The sequence below is a fragment of the Stomoxys calcitrans genome, chromosome 2 (genome assembly GCF_963082655.1).
Source record: "Stomoxys calcitrans chromosome 2, idStoCalc2.1, whole genome shotgun sequence".
NCBI lineage: Eukaryota > Metazoa > Arthropoda > Insecta > Diptera > Muscidae > Stomoxys > Stomoxys calcitrans.
In genome coordinates this window covers 165,246,223-165,257,742 of record NC_081553.1, presented here as the reverse complement: position 1 = coordinate 165,257,742, position 11,520 = coordinate 165,246,223, and the positions used below count along the sequence as shown (strand labels likewise).

Genomic DNA, 11,520 nt, shown 5'->3' with positions numbered 1-11,520 from the left:
TTTTACACTTTTTTTCTAAAGCAAGCTAAAAGTCACAGCTGATAACTGATAGAAGAAAGAATGCAATTACAGAGTCACAAGCTGTGAAAAAATTTGTCAACGCCGACTATATGAAAAATCTGCAATTACTTTTTGGGCAACCCAATAGTTCATAAAATTGAATTAATCTGTAAAAAGCATTGGTATGCCCCAACGTCTCATCATCTTCTTCGCATGCCCTACACATGCAATCACTTGCCACACCGATTTTATATTAGTGAGCTCGTAGTCCTATGTATTCTGTTGTGATACCAAAAGCTTTACTGACGTCCTGCTTGCTTCTTTACAGTAATAGACGCGTCTTCTTACGATCTGGATCTCGCCATAGCATTTCCGCCGTCATACCGACCGTTTCGCTGTTTTACTGGGTTACAGGTGCGTTCGTCGCCCACGCCTTAGTTTGGACTGAGTCGACCCGAAAGGTTTAGGGTTAACCAAGTTTAGTTCAGTTATCTGGCCTTAACTGTCAAATCGTCTGGTCTCTCATTCCCCGTTACTCCGCAGTGGCGCGGCACACCTCGAAAGATTCATCTAAGATCCCATAAAGTATATATATTCTTGATCCTCTCGTCCGTCTGTCGGAATCACGATAGAGGTCGAACGCGTAAAATTAGGCGCTTGAAATTTAGCACAGATGCTTAAAATCAATGTAGGTCATTGGGGATTGCAAATGGACAATGTCGGGTCAGATTTAGATGTAGCTCCATTTATAAAACCGATTTCCCGATTTGACTTCTTAAGCCCCTGGATTTTTATCCAATTTGGTTGAAATTTCGCATGTAGTGTTCTGTTATAACTTCCAACAACTGTGCCAAGTGCGGTCAAAATCGGTCAAGAGCCTGATATAGCTCCCATATAAACCGATCTCCCGATTTGACTTCTTGAGCCCCTGGAAGCCCCAATTTTCATCCGATTTGGCTGAAATTGAGCATGTAGTGTTTTGATATCACTTCCAACAACTGTGCCAAGTACAGTCCAGGTCGGTCTATAATCTGTTATAGCTCCTCCTTCTTAGGTCCTTACAAGTCGCAATATTTGTCCGATTTGGCTGAAATTTCGCATGTGGTGTTCTTTTCCGACTTCCAAAATCTGTGCCAAATATGCACCAAATCCTATCTATAACCTGATATAGCTAGAAGCTTTAATTTTTGCTGGTTTGACAGACGTTTGGTATGTAGAATAAAATAATGCCCTTCAACTAGATTTATTTTGCATAAATTTTTATCAGAATCCTTGGTGGTGGGTTCCCAAGATTCCGCCCGGCCGAACTTAGCAAGCTTTTACTTGTTTCGGTTAGTATGCATTAAAATGAGAATTAATTATAATAGTAAAATTTTGCATCTTGAAAATAGTGTGGACCTGGAAAATCAAAATCAAGTGGATACTATGAAAAGCGGCGAATCTATGGAACTTCTATCTGCATCTCTTATATGCAAGTTTTCACATTTTTATAAATCCAATGAGAATTGAATAGCAAACAACATATTGAGCTTTGTTTAGTTGAGTGCCAATGTACAAATAAAGTAATTGCTGAAAATAAACAAGTAAGAGCGTGCTAAGTTCGGCCGGGGCGAATCTTATATACCCTCCAACATGGATCGCATTTATCGAGTTCTTTGCGCGTTATCTCTTTTTAGACAAACAAAGAATAATGAATAGTAATGAATTGCGCCCTCTAGCCGCTCAGGAAGTCAAGATCCAAGATCGGTTTATATGGCAGCTATACCAGGTTATTAACTGATTTTAACCGTACTTAGGACAGTGTTTGGAAGTGACACCAAAACACCACGTGCAAAATTACAGCCAAATCGGATAAGAATTACGCCCTCTAAAAGCTGAAGAAGTCAAGACCCAAGATCGGTTTATATGGCAGCTATACTAAGTTATTAACTGATTTTAACCGTACTTAAGACAGTGGTTGGAAGTGACACCAAAACACCACGTGCAAAATTTCAGTCAAATCGGGCGAGAATTGCGCCCTCTAGTGGCTCAAGAAGTCAAGACCCCAGATCGGTTTTATGGCAGCTATATCAGGTTATGAACCGATTTGTCCGATACTTAGCAAAACTGTTGGAAGTGATATCAAAACACCACGTGCAAACTTTCAGTCAAATCGGACGATAATTGCGCCCTCTAGTGGTTCAAGAAGTCAAGACCCCAGATCGGTTTTATAGCAGCTATATCAAAACATGAACCGATTTGGCCCATTTACAATCCCAACCGATCTACACTATTAAAAAGTATTTGTGCAAAATTTCAAGCGGCTAGTTTTACTCCTTCGAAAGTTAGGGTGCTTTCGACAGATAGACGGTCAGACATGGCAACATTGACTTAAAATGTCATGACGATCAAGAATATATATACGATCAAAAATATATATACTTTTTAGACGCATATTTTGAGGTGTTACAAACAGAATGACGAAATTAGTATACCCCCATCCTATGGTGAAGGGTATAAAAATTTTATATTAAAATTTAATTCCAACAATTACTTTGAAATGAGTACAAATTTTCGCAATTGGTTTTCATATGTTCGAAATACCGAATTATTTCTTGTGATTAAGTAAAAATGTGCCCAAATAGAAAACCGGATTTTACAAAATTTATGTACATTTTAATTTGCTCATAGTAGAAATTTCAAACCTTTTATTCCAATAATTTATATCTAATGAGTAAATATTGCCATAAACGATTGTTTACCATATCAACGGAATGAAGAAAAATTTAATTTTGCAATGTTATCGTTAAACTAACCAAAATTTCATATGATTTCGCTATTTTCTAACAACGTAAACTAAAATCGAATAAAAACGTTTTAACGCTGTTTGAAGTTCAATTTTATTGAAAATTAGTTCATTTTAACTTAACCATTGGGTTTATTTTTTTGAGTGTTCTAGCTGTTCTATTTCCAATGCATATTGAAGTGATGGATTTTTTGTCCACACAACTATAATTACTCCCATGGTATGCCTATATATCTGTGCACTTTTCAGAAATTGTGTCAATAGCTGTTGCTCCGAGTCGCAAACCCGGACAGGCTCCACCAATTTTCCGTGTTTCCTGCCATGGCGAAGATCATTCCCACAGTACTACTGTCTACTATGCGTCATACCATGGTGGGTAAAATCGTATCTTCTGTAATTACTTTTCCATTGCAAAGATTTCTTCGATCACTAAGCTCTTTTCGAAGGAGATATGAAATGAGAATGATCTTCGCCTAACAGGGAGGAAACTTGAAAAATAACAAAATATCATTATTTTGGAAATTCATTTTAAGGAAACTTTCTTGAATGTTAACATGATTTGATTAAAAATTACATCATAAATACAAAAATACCTAACAATTAAAATTTAAAACAAAAAAAAACTTTTTGCACACCTTTTTTTATATTCCATACATGCGACGCAATCAAGAGTTATGGGTTCTTTTTTAAAGTGCCTCACGCAAGGCTTGAGGGGTCGCATCCATTACACTTACATTTCTACAAAATTGAAAATACGTGTTTAATGTTGAATTGGTTTTTGTTGCACTTTTGAGTTTCGAAACAAGTAAATAGTAATTGTGGATGCAACAGATAGACTTCTTAATTCCTTGCATCTCTTCATTTTCCATTTTAATTTCGTTTCCAAAGTTTGATCTAACTCCACTTTAAGACTAATAGATTCCTCTAACAAGCCATTGGTGATGATAATGGCAATAGTTATGTGAATGACAGAGAGAACACCAGTAGTCTGCAGAAGTGTATAGGATAGCTCCTTTGTGTGGTTGCTGCTCTAAGAAACGTGCTGAAAAACTTGCAATAAACTTCTGTTAATTGTCAATGGTATCAATTCCACATGTAAGACAGCAGCAGCCTCACCAGAGTAAAGTTCATGCTAGAAGTCTTAGCATTGCAATGAGCTGTGTCAGTGTATGGGTTAGTACTCTGCAGTACAAATGTGAGGCAACATTTATTTTTTTTTATCCTTTGAGTATTTATTTACCAAAGCTTAAGGTGCAACAATAAAATAAACAAAAAATAAAGTTGTTTAAAACTATATCCCTACTTATGCCTCCCTGTGTACGAGATGTGACTGTGTAAAAATATCTTAATTTTAGACATATCCTTCTGCCAGTGTGATTTATCATTGTTACAGTAGACAGCAGGGTTTTTTTTTTCCCGAATTCAGAGATGATTGCAGTGGTTTGTTTGGTTGGTTGCTCGTTTTTCTTGTAGCTGCTGCTGATGGTGTCGATGAGAAACACCATGATGTCCTTACTTGAGCTGCACCAACACCATGAAGTAGGTGACAACTGCACCAAGTACCTATAAAGAAACAAAAAGGAAAACATATGAACTAAAGTTAAATATGCACAGAAATATATACTACAGCTGGATAGTCTTTTCCTTGACACTCCAATACAATATGGAAATGAATGTCTCGTATTTTGCAAATATTTGATAATGTAGTTTTTGTTGGTTGCCCTTACTCATGCTGGCTTTTATAAGCAAAGTCCGAAGACAAATGTGTATCAAAGTTCAAGGGAAAAACAACACTTTGGGATGACCATCTTCATTGAAAGTTTGGAAGTTGCCAGTGACATAAATGAAAAGTGTTTTCATAGAACCTCCATTCATCTTTGTAATACTTTCATGAATAGGAGTTCGAAAGTGGTGAAAACCTGAGTGGATCAAGTTTTTGATTCAGGTAATGTTGTTGATTTGGGTTTTGTAAAATTTCCATTAAAGTTTCCTGCATTTTTTTCTAAAGTGGCAAAAGTATTTGAATTCGTTTAAAATGTGGTAATCAAGAGGGAATATTGCCAATGAATCTAAAAATTCGAAAACTATGTTATATGATAACACTGTCCCAAAACCCCCTTTTCTCCATGCCACATTGCAATCTATTAAGTTGCGTGCAATGTGCAAGCAAGAGATCTTAAAGTTTTAAAATTAGTTTAGACTTATGTCGCAACCAATATATGTAGAAGAGATTTATAATTGCAATAGTTGGAATGTAAGGTATTGGAAGATGACATATCCTTAAGCATTTGTGCGATTCCTTCTCTCATGTACACCCAATAAGGGGTATATGACGCGAAATGTTACAAAGTTCACACTGGTTTTAATTGTTTAAAGCATTTGCTATTGAGTTTATTTAAAAAGAAAAAAACAAGTAAAAGCGTGCAAAGTTCGGCCGGGCCGAATCTTATATACCCTTCACCATGGAGCGCATTTGTCGAGTTCTTTTACCGACATCTCTTCTAAGGCTCTGCTATTAGAGCGATATCAAGATATGATCCGGTTTAAAACACAATTATATTATATGTTAGAGACCTGTGTAAAATGTCAGCCAATTCGAATAAGAATTGCTCCCTTTGAGGGCTCAAGAAGTAAAATAGAGAGATCGATTTATATGGGAGCTGTATCGGGCTATAGACCGATTCAGACCATAATAAACACGTATGTTGATGGTCATGAGAGAATCCGTTGTACAAAATTTCAGGCAAATCGGATAATAATTGCGACTTCTAGAGGCTCAAGAAGTCAAGATCCCAGATCGGTTTAAATGGCAGCTATATCAGGTTATGGACCGATTTGAATCATACTGGGCACAGTTGTTGGATATCATACCAAAACACGTCGTGCAAAATTTCATTCCAATCGGGTAAGAATTGCGCTCTCTAGATGCTCAAGAAGTCAAGACCCAAGATCGGTTTACATGGCAGCTATTTCAGGTTATGGACCGATTTGAACCATACTTAGCACAGTTGGTAGAAGTGATACTAAAACACTATGTGCAAAAATTCAGTCAAATCGGATGAGAATTGCATCCTCTAGAGGCTCAAGAAGTCAAGACCCAAGATCGATTTATATGGCAGCTATATTAAAACATGGACCGATATGGCCCATTTACAATACCAATTGACCTACACTAATAAAAAGTATTTGTGCAAAATTTCAAGCTGCTAGCTTTACCCCTTCGGAAGTTAGCGTGCTTTCGACAGACAGACGGACGGACGGACATGGCTAGATCGACATAAAATGTCGCGACGATGTTAAGGAGTTAAGTTCGACCGGGCCGTACTTTGGATATCCACCACCTCGGGTATATATGTAAACCACCTTTCGTCACAATCCGGTGAAAAATGCATACCTTATCCTCCATAGCAGCTATACCGAAATTTGTTCCGATTTGGACCAATTACTAATAAGCACAAGTCATTGTTCAATTGTGTATAACATAATATTGATCTTTTTAGTAGCTACAGCTAAAAATAAACCGATCTGAACCATATACGAAACGGATGTCGAAAATAATAACAAAATCGGATTATAAATGCGCCTTTTATGGGGCCATGATTTTAAATCGAGAGATTAGTCAATATGGCAGCTATATCCAAATCTGGGCCGATCTGGGCCAAATTGCCAGAAAGATGTCGAAGGGCCTAACACAACTCATAGACCCAAATTTAAGCAAAATCGGATAATTTATGTGGCTTTTATGGGTCTTAGACCCTTAATCGGCGGATCGGTCTATATGGGGGCTATATCAAGATATAGTCCGATTTAGCCCATCTTCGATCTTAACTTGCTTATGAACAAAAAAGTAATCTGTGCAAAGTATCAGCTCAATATCTCTATTTTTAAAGACTGTGATTTCAACAGACAGACGGACGGACATGGCTAGATCGTCATAGATTTTTACGCTGATCAAGAATATATATACTTTATAGGGTCGGAAATATATATTTCGATGTGTTACAAACAGAATGACAAAATGAATATACCCCCATTCTTCGGTGGAGGGTATAATAAGAATCAAAAGAGCAAAGGAGTAGCTACGCCGAACATCGTTTTCTCTGAAGAGAAAAATTTCCCCATTGAGCAATTCGTAAATTCCCAAAATGAACGTGTTTACTTAACCGAGCGCACGTACGAGGTCTAAGCCTAGAAACGGCCATTCAAAGTAATTTTGCATCGTAAGTGGTAGTATAGGACTCAAGTCTGTCGTCAAAGTAAATGCGATTTATTATAGGGAAAAATAATTTCCTGTATCTTGCTTTTCGTACACCATGCACGTACTAACAAGACTCGACACTGTTGCATAAAGCACGTTTAAACAATGGACGGCTTGGAAATCATGTTCCTCATTTCCCTTCGTTCACGCAGTGGTTGTTCAATTCGTCCGATACCAAGAGAGAGAAAGGTAAGGTTAAACAAGTAAAAGTTCGGCCGGGCCTAATCTTGGGAACCCACCATCATGTATTCTGAGAGAGTCATAACAGATCAATGTATGCAAAATTAGCCAAATCGGATAGTAAGGGCTCAAGAAGTCAAATCGGGAGATCGTTTTATATTGGGCCGTACGTGGCACAGTTGTTGGAAATCATAACAGAACACTATGTGCAAAATCGGACATAAATTGCGGCTTCCAGGGGCTTAAGAAGTCAAATCGGGAGATCAGTTTATGTGGGAACTATATCAGGTTCTTGACCGATTTTAAACGTACTTGGTGCATTTGTTGAAAGTTATAACAAAACACTATGTGCCAAGTTTTAGCCACATCACACAAAAATTGCGGCTTACCGGGGCCTAAGAAGTCAAATCGGTAGATCGGTTAATATGCGAGCTATATCCAAATCTGAACCGATATGATCCATTTGAAATCCCCGACAATCTACATCATTAAGAAGTATCGTGGAAAATTCCAAGCGGCTAGCTTTATGCGTTCGACCGCTATCGTGATTTCGAAAGACGAACGGACATGGGTAGTTCAAGTCGGAATGGCGAGGCGATCAAAAATATATATAGGTGTTACTAGCGGAATGACTAGATTAGTATACCTCCATCCTATGGTGGTGGGTATAAAAATATGCCAGTACGGATGCGCTGAAGAAAGCCATTGTACAGTAATGGGCCAAAATACCAGTAGATTAAATTCGCGAAGCTTGTAAATCGTTTTTGACCGACTCAGACCAATAGTCAAAGCAAAAGGTAGTCATATCGAGCAAATGTGAATTAATTCCGAAATTTAGATTATATCCACACTCATCTTTTGTGTGTGGGTATATGAACTTGGTTAAGACGTTAGGCCTGTAGAAAACAACGAAATAACCACAAAGAAAAAGTAAGCTTGGCCGGGCCGAATATTATATACCCTCAACCTTTCCTTGAGTGATATCCACGATGTGACGCCGACATGGGTTTCTACGCATGAAGGGATTCCAGGGAATGAGAGGGCGGACGAGTGCGGAAAGGTTCGTCTGCGCCGGGCGGACCCGTGTCCGGTCTTGCCTAGGTGCCATTTGTCGAGCTATTGAAAACATTAGAGGGGATAGCCAGGGCGGTGTCGGTGGCGAGGTGGGACTCGGTAGATGGCTGCCGGACTTGCTGGCGAAAGAATTTCTTGCGTTTGATGAGAACGATGAGTACCTTGACAGGTTTCATAACCAGACACTGTGCCATAGGGTGTATGGCGGCGGGCATGGGAATGCCGCACAATGACTTCTGTAGAAGTTGCCTCGATAAGGATGAAGAGGAGACTATTGAGTACTTGCTGTGTTCATATTCAAGTCTGCAGGGACGTAGACTTTCCTTTCTGGCGAGCCGTTTCTTCTGTGATCTGGGCGAATTTGCGAATGTACCTCTGGTAGGTCTCTTGAGATTTGTTGAAGGAACAGGATGGTTCCGACGGGGGGTGCCATAAGCTCCGACGTAGGTACATCCGTGGTTGCGACGGGCTTCTCTTCACTTTCCGCTCGGGTTCTCCATTCCTCCTGTCTTTCTTTTATTTGTGTACGACCTCTAGCCCGAGGTCTCACATATTCTTACTCTTCCCTTTCTGTCGCAATGGGCCAGACTAGACTCCGAGTGAACTCACCTTTGAAAGGCAACCAACTCAACCTAACATAACCTACATCAAGTTATAGACCGATATGGACCGACAAGTACGGTAAGTCATAGAAAAATACCCCCTCCGAAATTTCAGGCGAATCAAGTAATAATTACGCCCTTCAGAGGCTCAGGAAATTGGCAGATCGGTTTATATGAGAGCTATATCAGGTTATGAACAATTTAAACGTAGTTGTTGAAAGTCCAAACAACAAACAAAAACTTTATGTACAAAATTGCAATCAAATCGGATAAGAACTACGCCTTCCAGAAGCTCAAGAAGTCTAATTGGGTTATCGGTTTATATGGCAGCTATATCAGATTATTAACCGAAATGCGACCTCTAGAGGCTTAGAAATCAAGATTTGAAATCGGTATCTATGACAGCTATGTCAGATTATGAATCGATTTAAACCATACTTACTACATTTGTTTGGTGAAACACAAGACACCTCATGGAAAATTACAGCCACATCGGTGAAGAATTACGACCTCTAGAGGCTCAAGAAGTCAAGATCTGAGTTTGGTTTACATGACAGCTATATGAACCTGGGCACACGGAGTAACAGCGAGAGCCGTTGCCGTTGTCTAGCGTTCAAAGCCATCAATGCAACTTTCAACGGTGCACAGAATCATGTGTATACTGTGGGAGTAGTGTAATTTGTGTAGACAAAAAATTTGTCATTGCTCAAATACACATGCATTGGAAAAAATACAGCTACCAGACAGAGTTGTCGAGCGTGGTTAATGTGGTATTTATATCATATAAATTTGGTATGAGTGCAACATACATACCAACGTTGGTATTCCTGCAAAATTTATACGACTTTTGCAGAATACCTCTAGCTAATAGACGTTCCTCAATTAAAATGGGAAAATAACTATCTGAACCGTTAAATAATAAATGAGGTTAAAAAGGAAGTTTCATATAATCACACTATTATTTAAAGAACACATGTAGACAACATCGGTATGGCTCGGTCTTTGGGAGCAGGGACTGCCGCCTTTGAAAGGGTTGTTAAAGAATCAGCTGACAGTAAATGGGAACAAATAAAAAAATCATTAAGTTCAGCCAGGCCGAACTTTGTATGCCCTCGACCTCTACCTCGGTTATGCATATGTAAGTTTTAAACACATTTATTAAAAGTGCGATGAAAATGCACCATAAAAGCTATATAAAAATACGGTGGAAACTGGACCAAATGCTCACAGACACAACTAACTATTCCAAAGTTTCCCAATATCAGGTTTAAAATGAACTGTATATGGATTCAAGACAGTAAATAAGAAGATCGGTATATATGACAGCTGTATCCAACTATGATGTTGGTCCGATCTGCACCATATTCGAAAAGGATGTGAAGGGGCCTTACCCAACTTACCGCTAAATTTCACCGGGTAGTAAATGCACATGTTATGAGTCCATGGCATTAAATTGGAACATAGGTCTATATGACTGCTATATCCAAATATTTACCGATTTGTACCACATTCGATAAGGATGTCAAGGGGGTTAAAACATTAAACTGTACAAGATTTCAGCGAAATTGGGGAATAAATGCCCCTTTTTTGGGCGCAAAATCTTAAATCGTGGGATTGGTTATTGCAGATATATCCGAGTATATCTTATACATAAAATTCAATTTGCGTTTTTTTGTTTGTTCGTTTGTTCCGTATAGACTCAAAACGGTCGAACCGATTTCCTTGAAATTTTCACAGATTATGTAGGTTGGTCTGGAAGGAAACATAGGCTATATATTTTTTTTATATCGCGAGGGGGCGGACCCTCCCTCTTACCCTAAAAGTACCATCGGGACAATATAGGATTCAAATTAAAGGTATTCAAGAGTAGAGTACGAATAAGGCCAGGAAGTAGGAAAAGGCTTTATAATTTATTGATATCGGAAAGGGGCCGTTATCCCAAAAACACCACCCAAAATCAAAATTGGACCGATAAGGGCAATATGGGTATCAAATGAAAAGTATGCGGAAGTATATAACGAATCTGGCGTACAAATTCATGTCGAAGTATAGGGGGTCACCCTATCCCCACAAAAACGCCCAAAATGGGCACATTAGCCAATCACGGATATATGGGACTTGGTTTCTTTGTTCCGCCTAGACTGAAAAGCGGCAGAACCGATTTTCTCGAAATTTTCGCATAGTGTGTAGGTTGGTCTGGAAAGAAACGTAGGCTATATAACTTTTCGGTATTGGAAGGGGGACGGACCCTCCCCCTTATGCCAAAAACACAACCCAAAATCAAAAGTGGATCCATCGGGACAACATAGGTACCAAATGAAAGGTATTGGAGAGTAGAATACGAATATGGTATTAAAATTTGAGTTTAAGTACACATCGGGCCGCCCCAACCCCAAAACTCCCCCAAACTGACATATTGGACGTTCATTTCAATATGGGGATCAAATGAAAGGTATTCGGGAGTAGATTTCGAATCTGGCATACTAAATTAGATTGTAGTGTAGGGGGTCACGCCATCCCTCAAAAACGCCTTAAGACCCATTATGACTATATGATACTTGGCTTAACCTATTTTCTTAAAATGTTTATAGATTGTGTACGTTTGTCTGGAAAAATAGGTT

General features: G+C 38.8%; 1 protein-coding gene across 2 annotated transcripts in view; it reads right to left on the bottom strand.

The window, feature by feature from the left end:
- Positions 1–2,862: 2,862 nt before the first annotated feature.
- The window catches only part of LOC106085816 (odorant receptor coreceptor), a 67,263-nt gene continuing 58,605 nt past the window's right edge, over positions 2,863–11,520 (bottom strand). Inside the window, exon 9 of one of the 2 annotated variants that reach the window (XM_013250238.2) lies at positions 2,863–4,348. In XM_013250238.2, coding sequence (XP_013105692.1) covers positions 4,298–4,348 — 51 coding nt within the window. In that variant the 3' untranslated portion in view covers positions 2,863–4,297. 2 annotated transcript variants of the gene reach the window in all.